This window comes from Scomber japonicus, chromosome 9 (genome assembly GCF_027409825.1).
Source record: "Scomber japonicus isolate fScoJap1 chromosome 9, fScoJap1.pri, whole genome shotgun sequence".
Lineage (NCBI taxonomy): Eukaryota > Metazoa > Chordata > Actinopteri > Scombriformes > Scombridae > Scomber > Scomber japonicus.
The window spans coordinates 16463468-16483324 of NC_070586.1; the positions used below are offsets into that span (position 1 = coordinate 16463468).

Genomic DNA, 19857 nt, shown 5'->3' on the forward strand with positions numbered 1-19857 from the left:
AGACATAAAAATAACAGCACAGGCGGCTGCAAAGGACAGTGTTTGTACACCTGGATTTTTATTTCTCTCTGAGCAGGTCAAGGTATGGCACTGCAAATGCACTGAGATTATCATTTCTTTCAGTTCAATTTCACACAGGTTGAGTTTTCAGACCCCTGAGGGCAGTTAAAGTAAAACAGTTGCTAGCAGAGACACACAAACACGGATTGCTCCTCACAACAGCTCAGTCTCTCACATTAATGTCATACTGTTCCCTCATTATGGCAGAAACGCACGCAGCCTAATGAAAATTGGTCTGACAGTCAGTCCCACTGAGGCCCGATCTCAAGCTGATAAAGTTAGCACTTTTGAATATTAGATCCCACTCTAGCAAGACGTTTTATATAAATTATTTTATTTCTGAACATGGCCTGAGCTTTTATTTTTTAACTGGAGCCTGGATAACTTCAACTGCTCCGGCTACTTTGTTAGAGTCCTAATTTTACCTTTTTATATTCCAGCTGACAAAATAAAAGAAGGGGTGGGTAAGCCACTATTTTCTCTGGTAGTACTGGATTTCATGGATCTTGCTGCTTCTGGTGAATAACTGTTCTTCCTTAATTGATGACCTTTTTATGACATCTTAATGATAAATAAAGACTCTCACTAGATAGCTGCTCCTGAACAAAATCAAAAAAAGGCAATTAATTCACAAATCACCATGAACAACTGCTGCTATTTGTCAGCTGAAATTAAAATTGTCAAAAAAGCTGAGAGATGATGGAGGAAAAGCAAATACATGTTTCACTTTGACATTTTTAAAGATCAAATTAAAATTTACAGTAATTTAAAGCCCATTTTTCAAAAAATAATTTCAAAAAACCAAAACAATCCCAAAGTGCTTTTTTTCTACAATTGGAAGTCTTCTAAATCCATCACCTGCTCTCAGCCTCAATAATAAATATAACAACAGCTCCTAAATGCCAAGAATTTGCTTCGCTATTTTCAAAAGTAGTTCCTATTAGAGCCAGCACTGAAAATGCAGACACTCAAAACTCCTCATCCTTTGATACGAGATGTCATCAGTGAAGTGATAAGCAGGATGAAGTCTTCCACCTGTGCTTCAGACTCCATCCTAACCAAGCTGTTTAAATCCTATTTCCACGGTCTCTCTCAAGTAACAACAAGTGCAATAAACTCCTCTCTTAATTTAGGTATCTTCCCCAAAGCTTTCAAGACTTCAATGGTAAAACCTCTCCTCAAGAAATCCAATCTACATTACTCAGAGCTAAACAATTACACAGTCTTTTCTAATCAACCTTTTCTTGGAAAACTTTTAGAGAAAATTGTTTTCAATCAATGACTTGTTCATCTAACTAACAACAGCTTTTCAGAAAAGCTCCCATCTGGTTATCGAGCAAACCACAGCAGTGATACACTCCCACTGAAAGCTTTATATGACTTGGGGACTATTGTAGATGCAATGTGGCTGTTCTTCTTCTTTTAAGCCTCAGTGCAGTGTTTAGAACAATCAACCATGACATTTTATTGACAGACCCATTGACAGAAATAAATGGGTATTACTGACCATGTTCTAGCTTGATTTCAGTCTTATTTAATGGGCAGGCTGTTTTGTGTCACCCTCATGGTACTGAACGTGGTATTCCTCAAGGAAGAATTCTAAGCCCAATTTTGTTTTCACTGTACATGCTCTAACTTGGAAATATCATGTACCATCATATCAATTACCATTTCTATGCTGATGATACACAATTGTACATCTCCGGCTCACCAAATGACCCCAATGCACTGTATGGTCTAACTGCCCGTCTCACTAACATTAATGTATGGATAGGTAAAACCTTCTTAGAACTAAATTAAGCAAAAACTGATTATTTAAATAGAAACCAAAGCAGAAAGAGAAAAACTGCACTCAATGCTTGGTAGTCTTGCTAACATCATAAATGTGGGAGTGAATTTAGACTCTTTTTCATTATCAATTTAACAAGGTCATTAAAATATACGCTTTTTCATCTTAGAAATACTGATTAGTCAGACCTTTTTTAACTCAAAAAAGATGCTGTAATGCTCGTTCACGCTTCTATTACAAGCAGTTTAGACTATCGTAATTCCCTTTATACTGGATTACCTAAAAAGCCTGTAAGAAAACTACAGCTAGTGCCAGAATGCTGCGGCCAGAACCTTAACTAAAACTAAGAAAAATGGATCACATCACCCCGCCACTTAAGACGCCGAACTAGCTCCCTGAATCTTTCACATTTTATTTTAACAGTTCTTTTACGCGTTTATAAAGCTTTAAATGACTTTGCTCCTTCCTGCGTCAGATATCATCTTTCATTTTATGTTACAGACAGATCTCTGAGGTCCTCCAGCACTTTTCTTTTTAATGTTCCTTATGTGTCCCATAAAAGTACCAGAAAGTCACCCTTGTGTTTTTATGCCAGTAAACTGAGGAGCACACCACCTCTGGATATTAGAATAACAAGCTGTCTCTGTATTTTCAAAGAGAAATTAAACACCTACATCTTTTTATTCTGGCTTTCAATTTGGAGTAATGTTAAAGCCTTAATTTTTATGTTTTAATCATTCTTTTTTTATATATATTATGTTCATCCCTTGTGTTTATTTTATGTTATTGAGTTTTATTTATTTATTTTCAACATTTTATTGTTTTATTGTTGTACTTTTCAGTTTTGCAAAATTGTATTTATTGTGTTATTTTTAATCTTGCTATGTGAAGCACTTTGGGCTGCATGTTTGTATGAAAGGTGATATGTAAAGTTGAGTTGAAAAACACACCTAAGATGGTCTGGGTCCTTGGTGGACATGCCAACCCCCAATGCATAGAGGATGCATTGGGTATGGGTGAAGCTGAACGTGGTTGGTGGTAGTTTTTGTCCCACTGCCTCAGCCTGGGAAAGAGAAGAGAGGAGAGGAGAGGAGAGGAGAGGAGAGGAGAGGAGAGGAGAGGAGTTTAGTGCACTCATACATTTACTTGGTCAGCTTTTTTGACACAACATATTGGAGGAATGAAAATGAAATGATATACTGTAACTGAGACACAGAAAATTACGTTGCAATTTTGAGGTCTGCAAAAAAGAAAGAAGGTTTACATCATGGTAGATTAAAACTCACAGCTCAACGCAGTTGCCTTAAAAACACTGCATCTAGAGCCATATTAAAGGAATCTCTTGAGCTTCAGCCAATCCACAGGCAGAGGTCGGTCCTCTTATAACAGGACAAATTGTTACAGTTCAATTGGCCACTTCTCAAAGACTGCATCAAAATATAGGTGGTAAACTAAATTGAGCATTTAAAAGTAGCAAAATGCTATAAAATACATGTTCAGATTGAACATGATGTAAGCATACAGTATGTTAAATTGCTCCTAAACTTAGAGTTAGATTTAATCTGTGATCGGCAGAATCATCAGCAGTCATTAGTTTGAAGACCTGTGGGATCTTGCCGAATTGAAAGGAATCAGCAGTTTAGAAAAGTTCTCCTGGGCCAACCCTACAGAGTTTTTTAAGTGGTCAGCACTATTTTAAAATGGATCGTGAACTTGACTGGCAGTCAGGGCAGTGTGGCTGGAAATGGACGTTCGATTTGTGCTTGTGTCAATGACCAGCTTGGGCAGTAACACCTTAACAGGACATCGCAGTAGTCAAGTTCTCATGACACAAAGTCACGAATGCCTTTTAAAAGCTCAGTATGGTGGAGCCCACAGTTGTTCTGCCAACCATTTAAAAACCCTCAATAATCCCAACCTAAGATCCTCTGGCAGAGCTTTCTAACCATTTGAGAGTCAAACTGATGATGAATTTTCAATAATAGCTCCTAAGGCATCTGGACAAAATCTGTGCACCTTAACATAAACACCATCTTCTCTCATTTCTTTTGGTCTTTTCATAAATACATTTTTTCTAAAGCATTTTGTACAGACTATAGCCAGCAGCAGCTTAGTTCAAAAATACTGAGAAAGTATAATGTGAAAGTGCTCCCCCATATTTTTTTTTTTTTTTGTTTTTTTACACACAACCAGTGGCGTGCACAGACTTTTTGAAGGGCAGGGGCGAAAAGAAAAAAAAAGGGCACATACAGTTTGTTCTCGCCACGGAAGAGGGCACTTAAGCACGTGTTTCTGCCACCCAAGAGGGCAGTTTAGTGTGTTTTGCCAACCAGGAGGGCACCTTAGCATGCGTTTTGGCTCCCAAGAGGGCACTTTAGTGCGCCTTTTGGCTCCCAAACAGGCACTTGAGCCACGAGGGAGGGAGACTGCCGCCGCCACCCCACCCCCCCCTTTGTGCACACTATTGCGCACAACCATGTTTTATAATCACTCATAATACTGAAAATGCTAATGAGTTGACTGTGCTCATGATAGATTGTTATATAATTACATTTTAAACTTTAAATACACTCCACCAAGATAATACTTAGGTAACACACAAGTGCCTGTGATGCACAGAGCAACAGCGATGCTGGAGTTGATGTATTGTTCCTGATATTTGCTTCAAATATCTAATTATAGCATATAATATGTTGGATTATTAGACCTCACTACGGGTGGAGAAGTACATGACGTAAGAGCAATATAAGCACAGCAGTGGCACAGTGGGGCATAACTTAAGCAAAATGTGCACCATACCATGACAAGGACACAGGCACAAATGCAAAAAATGTGTATGTGTGTAGCAATACACACTATACACACACACTGAACACAATGTTGTGTTAGCTGAGGACACAATGTGATGTTTGTCTTGAGGCTACATTGTGACTCCGTTCCAAATCTCCAATCCAGACAGAACCACACACACACAAACCTCTGCCAGAGACTCAGTGGAGAAGACAATGACACCAGAGTTGAAGTGTACAGCATTTAACATTAGGTAGTGAATCATGATATTATTGAGGCCAACTAGTGAGTGCTGCTGAGGTCTCAGCGGATCTCAACGAGGATGTTTCATCAAAAGTGAATCATATGCCATTTGAACGAGTCAGCATCTGGTTAATACCATACAAGCAGAAGATAAACAGGATGCTTTAAAGCTGCATCTAAAGTTTATGATTGATTCATTGTTTGCTCTTTGTAACATTGGAAAATGTGCATCACATATCACAAAACCCCAGCTGACATATTTAAATTGCTTGTTTTGTCCAGCCAACAGTCCAAAACCCACTTATTCACTTTACTAGACAAATGACCACAGAAAATATTTGTATTTGAGAATCTAGTATCAGCATTTTTTTTAGCATTTTGGCTTACTTTGGATTCATCAAGTTAACTTTAATGATTAATAATTTATCAAAACAGCTTCCAACTAATCAGTTCCATACAATGCACAATATTCACATTTTTTCATTAAAAAAAAACATTTCCATGGTCCCATTTTACCAGATAAGATTCTAAAAATTAAATTAGATTATTAAAATGATGCTCTACAAAATGCACTCATGCACTGGGAAGTATTTGAATATTGGTCCAGAAACCGGCAATATATATTTAAACAATTATTGCTTGATACTGATAAGATAAGTACATTTGCACCCCTACTACACACTGCACTTAACCAAGCGTTCAACCAGAATAAATTATCATTCATAAAATTGTGAATATTGTGGTCCATGCTTAATAAGGCAGTTTTATTATAAAAACAAATCTACAGCCCTATAAATGTTTAAGTATGGGTTTAAGTCCTATTACAAAACAGATTAATGTGTTGATCGAATGAATTTGTACTCTCATTATTTTGCATGCTACAACTGTCTTCACAGAAAAAAAAAGGTGGCTGTTCCAGTGGATAATTATTTGATGTGATACAATGATGTGATTATACTTGTGGCTCAATGTTTTATTAAGGCAGCTCAGCAATGTGAGAGCTGTAACCAGTTCACTCTCTGTGATTCAATGACAGGGAGCACACAGCAAAGCAAGGAGGCACCCATCCCGGGAACCGTCACTGCGCCATTGTGCTCCGACGTCTTTTGTATGTTGCACTCTAAAAGCTAATTTGAGTTGACGCTTCTCTTGTGCATCACTGTTCCGTATTTACAGGAGACATCTAAGTACTTATCTATGTTGTAGGAGCTGAAAAGGTAATTATCATCACTGACTAAGTACAATGAGGCGACATTAAAGAGTCATGAGTTGTCGTGTTTGAAACAGTCAGAGAGTTTAAAGCTCTTTCAGCAGTCATTGTCAACCATCCATTACTGACACCATTGCAGGAACAATGTACTATGAAAAATTGAGGTGGAGGAAAAACATTTGATGGGCGTACAGAAAACAGTGGTGAAAATAAGGCAAAGACCTGCAGGGGCTGGAAAATAATGACTAGAGGAGGACAGTGGCTGTCTCAACTCACAGGATTGATCCCTGAGGCTGAGGACGCAGCGGTTACGGCGGCAGTTGGGCTGGCACTGACTTCTTCTTCCACTCGAGACAGCACGCTCACGACTGACTGTAGAGACTCTGTAACGAAGGCAGAGATGACAGATGAGTGGAAGCACACAAAAACAAGAGACAGATGCATTGACAGATGAGGTAATTCATCATCAATGCAACCTGTAACCCTGGATATTTAGGATCTTTTGAGGAAGTGAATATCTGATACCACAGATCGTGCACAAAGGCAGAGATAGTTATTTATTATGCAAATAGCTTTTACTTGTGTAAATGAGCTTGTTGAAAATGTTATTATTATTTATTATTCTGGCATTAAGCAAATAAATATTTTTTGTAATCCTAACTGACCTAAAACAGGAAAAGTTTCATCTGATATAAAGTCAGACAGTGACAAAAAAAAAGGTTATATGTCTTTTTATACAGTGTATGAAACTTCTGGTTTCAACTGTATGTAGTATATGACTTCAAATTGAACCCCATACATGAACCAATTTAACCAAGATTTTGGGTGACCATCTTTTTTTTGGTTTCAACTGTAACTGTCAATTATCCTGCACTTTCGCAGGAATAAGCCTCAGGAATATGACTGATTATTCATCTCAAGGTAAATTGCTGAACTGAAGAAATGTAGTCAGATGTTAAAGAACTTAGAGAACTTTAATCTAATACGTACTGATCCACAGCAGCTTTAAAACAGATGGATGAATATGAGATCCACCTACTCTATATTAACATTAGTTTACATGTACTTAAGACCCTCAGTCCACATTGTGTGTTCTCTATTTGTATGCAACTTTAAAACAGGATGTAAATATGTCCATATAAATCAGGTAGTACAAGTCATGAATACCTCTGCAGATTCAGCCAAATCAAAGCAAAGGAAGACAGTTGAAACAACCAGGAAACAGAACGCAGTGGAACTTGAAAGACCACCAGGCACCAGCCAAATGTTGGTAAAATATGCACTTGGCTGGTAGTTTTGCTTCACTCACTAGCCAAAAAAACAACCCCAATGATAATCTATCTGGTAAAATTTAAACATTGATGAGCGATTTGGCTGGTGGACAAAAAAACTAACTTCGAACCCTAACCACAGTCATTAATTATCATCACTCAGTGGGCAGCAGTTACAGAACAGAGGCTGCAACAAGTCTCTGTAATAAGCTACAAATGAGGATGCACTACAAAGCCATGCTAATTAGGCCCGCTAGGGCCCTGTGGGACTGCCATACCCGTTCAGTTAATGTTAACACCGCCGCCCTTTCTTCGAATGTACATCTGAGAGCTCGGAGAGGGATGAAGGAGGCGGAGAGAAATAATGATCAATATTTGCCATCCTCTTGTTTGCATGAGACCTTATGGGAACAAAACTCCTTTAATTCATATCATCATATTCACCTTCACTTCATTTCTACACCTCTTCCACTTGATATCTAACACCATCTTGCCCTCACTCAGTGTTATCAAACTCTGTAAATACAGATGAGCAGGTAGTAAAATGGCTTTATTGTCTGAAAACTGAAGCTATGTTATTTAAAAAGGTTCTCACAAAAGCTTAATTTCCTCTACAATCCAAAGAATTACTATATGAATACTCTTTCTTCATTGTTATTTCTCTCTGACTTCAAATGAGTAGGCTGCAGATTTTCAATAGGTTTCTTACTGTCAACAAATCTCATGTGTAAGGCAGTTTTATTTGTTTTATTTGTGTAGAGCCAATCAAACAATGAACAGAGCCTGTGTGCATTCAAAGCCTCATATACTGTATCTTATTCCCCTGTGCCGTAGACCTCCATTGTTGTCCATAAACTACTAAAAACACATCAATGAGCTACACAGTAGCACTGCGTGACATGTTCCTTTGCCCATGAGACTATGGATACGGCAGTTTAGGAATGTTTTAAAAGACTAATAACAGTTTTCAATCTCTAGAGAGTTGTTTCTGTGTAAGGCGGACAGCATCATCACTGGGAATGCAGCTCCATTTACAGCACTTCTGTAGCTTGTGTTACACAATACAACCGCTTTCTACTGGAGCTCTTTGAGAAATTTACAATGAAAAGTCAAGAGGTTGTGATGTGATGTAGCACAATAAGCGAGAAAAGCTCTTTAAACAGAGCTGTGTTGCTGTGCATGTCCAGTGGGAACATTTCAGCCCTGTTATTACTTTTTGGAACTGTTTCTACACAAACCCAGGTAACTGTACTATATATGCTGAAGGAAAATGTCACCCAGTGCAGAGGGGTGGGTCACTGAATATGGACAACAATGGAGGTCTACTACACAGAGACAAACTATAGTTTAGGCTTTGAATAAGTATGATGAGTTCATTGTTGGTTTGGCTCTGAGATTTGTTGACAATGAGAAAAATATGGAGCAACAATTCGATTACACCTGCCGTTGCACTCCAAATAGGCTAATCACACCTTTATGTCTATCTGAATATAAAAAAACATTTTCAACAACCTTCTATCTTGTCTCATATCATATCATATCATATCATAGCTGTCAAACAATATTAGACACTGTCTCATGAATATAGCTGCCAGTAGCTTCATAATCAAGATTGAAATGCACCGTTCCTGAGAATCACACACCTCCTTCTCACATTTTGACAGTATAAGTGAACAGTTTATCAAGATGGCAAGATACAGTCAATCCATTTCTCCAACATGAGAGATAATCGTGACTGGAGAATATCAGAGAATATCACCTGCACCAGACCAAAGACTGGGCTTCACAGTCAGCTCATTACATCACTGGTAACTATCAGATGGCTGTGATTACATTCAGTGTAGCTACACTGTGAGCTGCAATCTGAATCATTCTGACTCAACACAGCATGATTCAAACAAGTGTGAAAGCAGACCAGCTGGGTGATAAGGAGGGAGTTCATCCAACTCTGATTTGGACTAAAATAAAGAAATCAAATGTGAAAAATAAGCTTAGTAACATCTCAAGCAGCGGTTGTGTGGTTTCTGAGATAAATGTCCATGTTCACAACTAATGATCTGTAAAAACAAAATATTAAGGATGAGTATTTTCATTTTTATTTATTAAGTTCAATGGTTTATATTTTTATTAAGATACAAACTAAAAAATATATTTTAACATGGCATCTACTGAACACTTTTTTTTAAGTGATCATAATCTACTGTGTATGAAAGTGTGCTTTTTTGTTTAACATTTATTTATTCAGGGAAGTCTCTCTGACCACACTCACACAGTTATATATTCACACCTGGAAGCTGCCCAGTACAATTCATCATGACTTCCCCTGCCGGTTGGGGGATCGAACCAGCAAACTTTCAGTCTCTAACCTTTAGGCCACCGGTGCCCCTTATGTCGCAGCATTACTGACCTTGTACGCTAGAAGGCTTTGTAGCATCTGTAAAATCACAGATTTTGTCCCACTGTTCCCTGACAGCCTCGGGAGACATGGGTTGGTTCTTCTCTCTCACAATGCGACCCTGAGAACGCTCCCAGCGCACTGCACACATGGACAAACACAAATAAAGAGGTCATTGAATGGTGAAAGTCACACACGAATACAGTACTAGTGAACCAGGGGATAATGAACATCACAGATGCATACAGACAATTTCCTCGGGAAAAATACACAATACTCACATTTACCAATCCAGCCTGCACCAACCTGAAAAAAGATGTAACATGACCAGATGAGCCATTACACAGATTTAGAAAAAAAGTCTGTTTATGAAAATTGAACATGTCTTCTTTTGTTCTCAATGACAAAAGAAAAAAAGGACAAAGCTACAGTACAGAGAGCGCAGTAGTAGGAAGGAGGCCTTGGAAAAAAGAGAGAGAAAGATTTTGGATACCTCGAACAGTCCTCCATTTTCTTGGCATTGTTCATGACAGAGCCACAGCACCATGGGAGCAACATACTCAGGCTTCAGAGACTCCACGAGATCTAAATAAACAAACAAATGCTGTGCTGTAGAGCCTCTTTTCATGGCACATCTTTTAACACAGTTTTACTGAGTGGCAAAGAATTTCATAATGCTTCAGTGTTTTTGCTTGGTAGTTAAGAGTATTATTACAACGTTAAGACTCTGATCTTATCAGGCACAGCTCAAGCATTCATTGTCCTGCTACAAAGCTATTAACAGACATGAGCTGCTGTTTGTTCCTAAGCAATATCAAGGGAGAATGATTATGAAAATGATATGGAAAAATACCCTTAATTTGATTCTGATATATCTAGCCTGCATTACAGTACACACTATGCAGTATGTGTACGATGAATTAACAGCTATGAAATCTGGATCTTTAACTACTAATTGCCAGTCTAATTTATCATAAGACTTTGTCATGTCACTCATTGATTGTTACACGGTAAGAATTAATATAATCTTCTTCTACGGGATAAAAACTCAACACAAAACATGCACTTATACAAGCAAGTGAAGCGGGAAATGGGACAACCTATAATGCATTAGAATATAGGTTTAAACTGATCTCACACATAATCAAAGTACTTCTGGGTGTATATTGGAGCCTTGAGTAAATATTAATAACTATATTATGAAATAGATTCCCATACATGTTGGAATGAAGTCAAGCTATTAGGGGAAATGCTGCTAATTCCCTGTATGATTCATTAAAAAAAATCTAATACCATACAAAATGTGTCTCCAAAAAACATTTGTACCCTTCAGTCACCAAAACATGGTAGTTAAAAGAACAGGCACTCCGCTCCCTTCACTGCACGCTGCAATGTTTAGTAAGATTAAAGATTTTATTTGTCTTGTTGTTTGTTTTTAGAAAGGCCTGAGTCAGTGAAAGCCAACATATGGAACCAAGTCATTTACTAAGGTAAGGCCATCCTGTGACAGTTGGCACGGCGCAGTGTGACAGATGCTACTGCAGACCAGCACGGCAGGGCAACAAAACCATTCCTTTTATTTGTCACTTAATACCCGCGTCAACAGAGCTGCAGTCACAGAACATACACAATATGTTCAGGAAGTGTAGACATTTCCAAACAGAGATTGGTGGGTTAGAAAAAAATGTTCATGGGCTCATAAGACCACTTTTAAAAACAGGAAAGAATGTTGAAAAAAGTTGTCATTTCAAAAGTAGATTTTTTTTTGTTTTATCATGTTTATGAGCTATTGTGAGCTTTATTTCACCATGGTTACTGTAAATATCGAATGCTGAATTACATTGCTTTAAGAAATATATTTCAAATAAAAAATGTTACATTGGCATACTTGCTTACATTTTTGTAAATATAACAACAGCTACAGTAAAATAAGTAGACCAGAGCCCTGTTTAAATCAAGGGGGTGATGCATTAAAACTTTTAAAGCTCTTACAGGGTGCATAATTTCATCATGGCCGTTGGAACAGCAAAAAAAACATATTTTGAATTTTAGATGATAAATTTGCATGTCAAACGGGACTGCTGTTGCCTCAAACTTTGTAAATCAACATTATATGTAAGCATTATATATTATATTATGCAGCTTAGCGGCTCCAGAGAAAAGGGTCTGGTTAAAATTTGCCCATTTTACACTGTCGTGGAAGTGAAACTTAGTAAAACACCACAACATGTTATAGACAGCAATTGCATGCAAATATATTGATAGTTTTATCTGTCTGCTTACCTGGGGGCATGACAGTCTCTGTGAGCCGTGACCCAGCAACGGGAGCAATAGTGTTGCAGAAGATGTTGTATTTGCGTCCCTCCACAGCCAAGGTGTTTGCCAGACCCACTAAGCCCAGCTTGGCAGCACTGTAGTTGGCCTGGCCAAAGTTACCATAGATGCCTGCAGCTGAAGTCGTCATAATGATTCTGGCCACACACATCCCAGGGCAACAAGTCAGTGTTAATGCAAAGTGACAGGCTTCACAATGGAGTAATGTGAGACACAGCTAGCCCCCCATACATACACATGTAATCTCACGAAGGAGTACACACTTTTCATGCATACATAAACACGCAGAAGTACGCATATGAAGGCAACTAGTCATGTAAGGCAAGCCCACTCACACACATACACAACATCTAACTAACTTTATCACAAATACAACACTGCATACAGCAAATTTACCTGACTATTTCTTTTGTATAACATTTAACACAGGCTATATGCAGAAAGAGATGCATGTATGCATAACGGACACACTCTCTTGCAAATACAATCGTGCGAGCAATCTCACTCAGGGAATTCACCTCAGTCAAGCACAAGTAATGAGCTTAAGCATAAATGCTACATTAACTATCGGAGACACCTGAAATGTGATGTCTCACAAGTCAGCAGAAAGCAGTGATCCATATGTCAATACACTCATACTGTGTAATACAACCACCGCCAGAGGATTGGCAATAATAAAATATTTTATAATGTGCAACTTTTATGCCCTTATGATTACATTACAAAATACCAAACATGTCAGACTGACATGACTGATTTTCTTTTTTAAAGAGCATCATATCATAAAATAGTTATTTAAGGAGAAACAGAAGATGCACAAAATATGTTTGATGATACAGAATATATATATAAAAATATATAAATATAATCTTGTTTTGAATTGTAAACTTACCCATCCAGATATACAACCGGTAATGATGTGGATTATTCAGTTTGTCTAGTTATATGTTAAATTATTATGTCAACATAATAACATGCCTTCTACTCAATTACAAGCCACTCTTGAGCTCAATGACACTTCTTTCAAAATGTCACTGTAATTTTTATACACTAATGCCTTCTCCTATTCATGTAGAACAGCTTGTGTCCACTTGGGAAGGGCATCTGTTACCTGAAGTAACATGGAAGCAAATCTGCTTGTGTGACCTTCTCCTAAAAATTACAATTCAAAACACACAAACCTCAGTGAGCCCTACTAGCAGCATGCATTTTTACATGTCATAGCAGGAAAACACAGTGTGATTAATAATATTAATTTGTCCAGGTCTAATTTGCAGTCATTGTTAATGTTATTAGTTGTACATGTGTAGCCCTCAGTGAAAGAGGCCTTTTAACAAGGTTCCTGTTAATGTATTAACACAAGCTGCACTGGATGCCTGTTGAAGTCAGCAATGTCTTTACCATATTCCATTTAGGATTGATGGTGCCTTAAAAATATAATCAATACATATCTGCATACATCTTCACTGCTTCAATCCTAAATTAAATTATCTTCTGAATATTTCTTTACAACTAAAGCAGTCCATGTCTGCATGGGCTCTTTATTGAGTGGCAAAACATGTTCAATTTTTCAAGTTTAGTCCAGTAACAATTTTTATGTTTCATGACTTGAAAGAATGATACGAACCTGCACACATCTTCCCTGCTTCTTGTGGAGTCATCAATGCAAGTACTATTCAAATTACTCAGAGATCAATCTTAAGTGCTGCATACCCAAATTAATTAATTTCCTTCTTTCTGTGGTAATTTGCATATTCATATCAAATTTGCTGGCTTTTATCATTATGCAGATTTTATTCTTTTTACACAGTGAAATGACTAAAGTCAGAGTCAGAAAATATGTATAATAATGTGATGGCAGACATGCTCTGATTTATATACTCATTACCTCAAATGCCCACTTAAAGTGGGGCACGTAAAAAGTACCTTTGATACTTAAGCTGATGTCTGAATCAGGGCTTCATCACACAGCATTATATGCCATCCTGATTTCTTGATTACAATCTACTGATGGTCTGTCTGCTGAGGATATTGCAGCTTTGTAAGACCTACAAAAAGAATCCTGCCTGCATAATAGGAAGGTAGCACAGTTTTCATCTACATCAATAAATGCCAGTAGCTGGGCTCCTTACCTGCCAAACTTTTGGTTTTTCATGTGGTTCCAGGCAGCACGGGTCACCAAAAAGGAGCCTCTCAAGTGAACTCTATGAATCAGGTCTGAAATGCAGAGTAAAAGGAATGGCACAGTTAACATTAACACACAACAAATAATATTACACAGTTTAGCTATCTCACATTTGTGGATCACATCCACATAGCAGTAGTTTGTTTTTTTTAAAACTCCCACACAGGCAATCTGTTTTTACAAGCATAAGGTAGCTTGAAGCAGAAGCCAAAGTTAAAACAAATGTTCTTCTACTTATAGCGTGCTGGCACTGTCTTCATGAAGAGGTGAGCCAAACAAAAGGAAATTATGTGTTGATATGAAATGTGATGAAACCCAATGCACAGTATGAGTTAATGAGAGGGAATTGAATGTAAAGATCAGACATAATTTAATTACCCCAATCCAGATCACTCGTCCTGGCAAATGATCTATCACGAAGTATCCTTGGAAACGAAAAGCAAGAAAGAGTTTTAGTCTTTTCAGTCTTTGTGCTTTTTTTTCTCCACATGATTACAATGCCCCAAACTCCTATTAATATACTAACTAATACACAAATGGCCACTCCCAAAACAGATGGTGTGATTAGACCTAAAAAAAAGTATGATTATTGCCATGAAATGACTCACCCAGCATTGTTTACAAGAATATCTGGAAGAAAAAAAGATTTCTTATCAGATTTTGTTCAATAAAAACAGCAATAATAAGTCACTCACAATCATTTCATTCAGATAATTTAATAATGAACTGAGTTATGAACTGAATAATAAACTCTGATGGCCACATTATTTTCATCCAGAGACAATACTCACCTATTCTTCCAAATGCATCCAGTGCTGTTTGAATTAGTTTTTCTCCATCTTCTACAGAATCTGTACGAGAACAACAGAGACGGTGATGAAATGATTAAATGTTCTGCATAACTGTATCTTATTTGTTGTTCCAGTTAGTTGTTCTACAATTATACAACTGATTCATGGTTGTGTTTAGGCTTAAAGTTAAAACAATGTAAAGAATAACAGTTCCAATAATACAAGAGAGGGGAAAAGAAATTTAAGAAGAAAGTTAAGAGCCTGATGTGCTCATTATGTTGAGTAATAATGTGTGACAACTCACCTATTCAAACTAATTATTCAACAATTAAAAACATATTTAATGATTGCTGGGCATCATTATTTGTTACGCATGGAAAGTATGGCATCTTTTCTAGTAAGTGATAGCTTTGAATTACATTTACAAACGAATCTGCCATGTTCAAAAATACCTGAATGAGACCCATCAAAGAATCATCAACCAATTTCATTAAAAAGGTTTTTTTTTTTTTTTATTACAGATGCAAGATAGACAGAGGTGAGAGAAGAAAATACATCTGCCTACAATGCTCACTGACTGCTTTATCCGTGAGTCATTTAGACTGACTGAAAGCACTACTCCTTTTGAGCGTATCATTACATAAGCTTAGTACTACAAGGTAAGCAGAGATAGAAACAAATAGATAGATATAATGATGTGTGAGAGAGTAAGAGCCATTCCAAACTTCTCACCATAGTTCGCCACGGCCTTGCCTCCCTTTGCTCTTATCTCCTCCACCACCTTATCAGCAGCTGCAGAACTCTTTCCGCCCCCTTTAGTGTCTGCCCCAAGGTCATTCACTTTATTGCAACAAGAAGAAAGAGATTAGCAATAATGGGGTGAGTTCTGCAATTCTCCACGAGTGATTAGGTTAGGAGAAGAGTGTAGCTAAGCTGATTCCTTGTCAGAGTTCAAGGGCAAGTTCAGCCCAGGCAGCAGGAGAGTTGTTATTTTTGGCAAGGGCAAATGTTTACGCCTAAATCTGCAACTGCTGAGTCTAAAAAGTAGACATATCATGACTGTTATAATCAATGCAATGCACATTTCTGTATGATATCTCTCCTTCTGAGGTATATGTAATCTCTAAATCAATTCAATCTAAAGATACACCGATGCAACTTATTCTCTCCTGATACCAATTTCAATACCTGAACTCAGGATCTGCTGATACCGAGTACCAATTTCATACCTCATTGTGTTGAAATCATTGGAATATTTTAAAAGTGAGTTAACTGTGACAGTGAAAAAAAAAAAAAAAAAAAGCAACCTGCTGTGCAACTGAGTGAATGTAATTTAGTAGCAGAAATCACTTTTTCAACAATGACATTGACAATGAAACTGTAGTTAATGTGGATCGGTTTCCAATGAGACATATTGGATCGGTGTATCTGTACTTAAATCTAAATGAGGACAGCAGCAGCAGTCATTTTTATCTGTGTGCAATGCAGGAGCAACAATTTGAAGGTCCATACTCAATCTCTCATGCCATAATCTGCAGATTAAAATCACTGCTACTGCTTTTCTGTGTATGAGCAGCGGGTAATAAGAACTTAAACAGTAACATTTCACTGACATTTCTAAAATAGAGGATTTGATTAATGAAATATGAAACTGATGTCTAGTTCTTAACACTCCTACTGAGCTGTAAACATGCACACTGACATAGCAGTCTCTTCAAAGCAAAATAAAAATAGCACACCCATTGTGGTAACTAGGCGTCACTTTTAGTAGAGGGATGGGGAGGGGGGGGGCTGCATAATATCACATCCACTACACTTGTTCCAGAGAAGGAGGCAATTTGAAATGAGGATAATTTATTTACCAACAACTGAGGCGCCTCTCTCAGCAAAAGCCAGTGCATATTCTTTTCCAAGGCCTGTGGAAATTAAAAAAGAAGACAACAAGCTTCAGTGTACTTTTAACAAAACATCACACCCCCTAGTATTATTATGTCTGTTGTGGAACTGCTGCATGTGCCCTTTCACACACTTGCGTCGTACTTTGATCCCTGCGTTCTTCAAATAAGGAATGCTGGCAAATGTCTGTTGCTAATCAAATAATTAATATTGTAATTAATGTTGTTTCATATTTCCAGAGAAGATTCATGAAGATATCTTAACATTGCTTACTTATTGCGACTATTCGACGCAGCTCTTTCGCCAGTTTTAACAGCCAAAATGATACTGACATCACCTGCTAATGCAACAGAAAGGAAGGCTTGCGCAATTAAACGCTAGCTGTGTTAATAATATAGCTCATACAGTGATTAAATCTTCGGGTCTTCAGGTTAGCATTGGTAGCTAACGTTGCACAACCCTATTGAAGCCTGCATACAGCTAACATGGCGGGTTTTACCTCCTCCGGCCCCGGTGACAAGCACGACTCTTCCCTCAAATGACAGAGACATCCCAGTGAGATATTATTCTCTGAATGTGAGCTGTGACAGAACACCAGCACAGTGGTAAAAGTAGGAGAGCAACAGTGGTTGACAGAGACAGTCCAGCAGGCTGAACTTCCACAAGTTCCACTTCCGCACTAACGTAGGGGGCGGGCTCAGTAGTGACCAATCAGAAACCAAGATTTTATTAACCCTGTCTTCACCACACAGCTGTGTTTTCACAGGGAGTGTACAAAATATGACCATTATCCCTTCAATATATTTTATACAATTTATTTAATTAAAAAATAATAACCATCACAATGTTTCCCTTCATAATGCACTTACACTGTAACTGATGAGGGGCAAAATCCAAAGCCTCCTTTTATGCCAACACTCATTTATAAGTTTATCTGAAGCTAATGTGGAGCTTCAGTCGTCCAAGGGAGTCAAATCAAGAAGATATCTTTCAATTTTACAGTCTTTTTAGTGCCAAAATCTGTCTTTATGTTACTGTACGTCCACTGCAGCTCAACAGGGAAACACTGTCTGAGGAAAGGGGATTTTGATGCTAAAAAGACTGTAAATTTGACTAATTTAGACTGCTGAAGTCTCACATAAGCTTCAGATTAACTTCTTCCACAAAATGACTGTGTGGGCACATTGTGGATTTTGGCATTGAAAGCACATTTGAAGGGGATCTTTTAATAATGAACAGGGGGAATGACAGTGAAGAAAACCACTTTAAGTGTTCATTTGAGCACCTGCCTGTTTTATAACAGACTTCAAAAATGAGGAGCCTATCCTTTAATATAAAAACACATTACAGGACAACTGATATATTTTTAATTTCATTGTTAATATATGAAGTAATTTCGGAACCTCATTACCTTGTTATAGATAATACATAGTTTTTGTATATTAATAAAATCTATCAAATGTTTTGCAAGCTTAAAAATATTCCCATGTAAATTTGCAGACAGGCTTGAGTTGAAGAAATCAGCAATGGTGTCACAGCATACACATATAAGGCCTCACAGTATGGGCTATCACATTTTCCATCTTTTTTAGTTTATGTAACATGTGTATATGTTTTTATACCCTCTCATTAGGTCGACTCCAGTTCCGTACAGAAGACTTTCAAATATCTTACTCATGCAACTTAGCTTTATCTTTAATATGTAATGACAAGGAATTTACTTGTTTGTGGTTATTCTAGTAACTAAGCTAAGTGACATAGCAATAATATGAAAATACAGAATGTATTGCGGAATGCGGAAAAAAACATCAAATTTGAGTGAACTCTGATATAAATTCCACTTTGACACCACATATTTTGACTTATAGCAGAAAAGGCACAGGTGTAGGTAGCTAATCCTATAATTGATGGTTCTGTTCTGTTTAAGTGTTGAAGTAAGCAGAACCAGTGAGCAAGAATGCAAAATGCCAAGAAGTATGAAGTGGAAAAGTTAAAGAGTACACAGCGATAATTAATGTTATTGATTACACCTGCATTTCCTGCAGCTATCGTATCTGAATGGCTGCAGTGAAAAAAGGCCTATTGTGGCCCTGTAGATGGAGTATTCTTAAGAATTCATAAACTCCACAAATTTAACATTAATATCTTACACGTTAATTAATATCTTACACGCATAATGTTCTCATATGATCTGGTTTATCAATGATTGCAGAGGTTTTGGAAACCACCTCAAAAATGATAGAAAAATGATATTCCACAGGATCCTAAAATGTGGATCTCAGTGAAGCACTTAATTTTACTTGATAGTAGTACAGATGGGGAAAATTAATTTCAATAAAGTGGAAATGACCTCCCTCCCTCACAAAGACACTGGATCAATGAATTAATGTCCTGCTGCACTCCAAAAAGATCCTCTACAATGTAAGGACAAGATCCACACTGTTCAGGAAGATCTGAAGAGTTTTCAAAGATGTTTTACACCGATCCCAATGTGATGTCTGATACTTTTGTTTTCATGAGGACATCATTTTATTTTCACATCCTAACATTTTTTGTAATACATATATACTTTTTAAATGCAGAACAAGCACTTTCATTTACATATATGCACTGTGCTTCGCCTGTATTTTCATTAATAAAACCAGCATCAGCATTTCTTTGATTTTCAAAAGCTGTTGTACAACTTGCCTATAACCATCAGTAATTATAATATACTGCATTATTATGAGATTATATAAAGAAATACTGTAATTCTGAAATTATTTGTATTTACTATAGTATATATAGCCAAATATATAGGGCACCCTGAGGAAAAAATATAGCATAAGCTACAAACTTCCCCTATACTAAATATACAAGAGAACGGAAATCTGAATCTGTTCATGACAGATAA

The 19857-nt window shown here is 37.3% G+C and overlaps 1 protein-coding gene across 1 annotated transcript in view; it reads right to left on the reverse strand.

Annotated features, from left to right (window-relative positions):
* The window catches only part of hsd17b4 (hydroxysteroid (17-beta) dehydrogenase 4), a 27802-nt gene extending 10195 nt beyond the window's left edge, over positions 1-17607 (reverse strand). Inside the window, exons 1-13 of the mRNA XM_053326054.1 lie at positions 17464-17607; positions 16931-16984; positions 15801-15908; positions 15069-15128; positions 14886-14907; positions 14656-14702; positions 14225-14309; positions 12042-12229; positions 10252-10343; positions 10040-10064; positions 9771-9899; positions 6369-6475; positions 2800-2912 (exon numbers count right to left, since the gene is read on the reverse strand). Of these exons, the coding sequence (XP_053182029.1) occupies positions 2800-2912; positions 6369-6475; positions 9771-9899; positions 10040-10064; positions 10252-10343; positions 12042-12229; positions 14225-14309; positions 14656-14702; positions 14886-14907; positions 15069-15128; positions 15801-15908; positions 16931-16984; positions 17464-17515 (1082 nt within the window). The 5' untranslated portion in view covers positions 17516-17607. The remainder of the gene's footprint in view (positions 1-2799; positions 2913-6368; positions 6476-9770; positions 9900-10039; positions 10065-10251; positions 10344-12041; positions 12230-14224; positions 14310-14655; positions 14703-14885; positions 14908-15068; positions 15129-15800; positions 15909-16930; positions 16985-17463) is intronic.
* Between the last annotated feature and the right edge of the window lie 2250 nt (positions 17608-19857).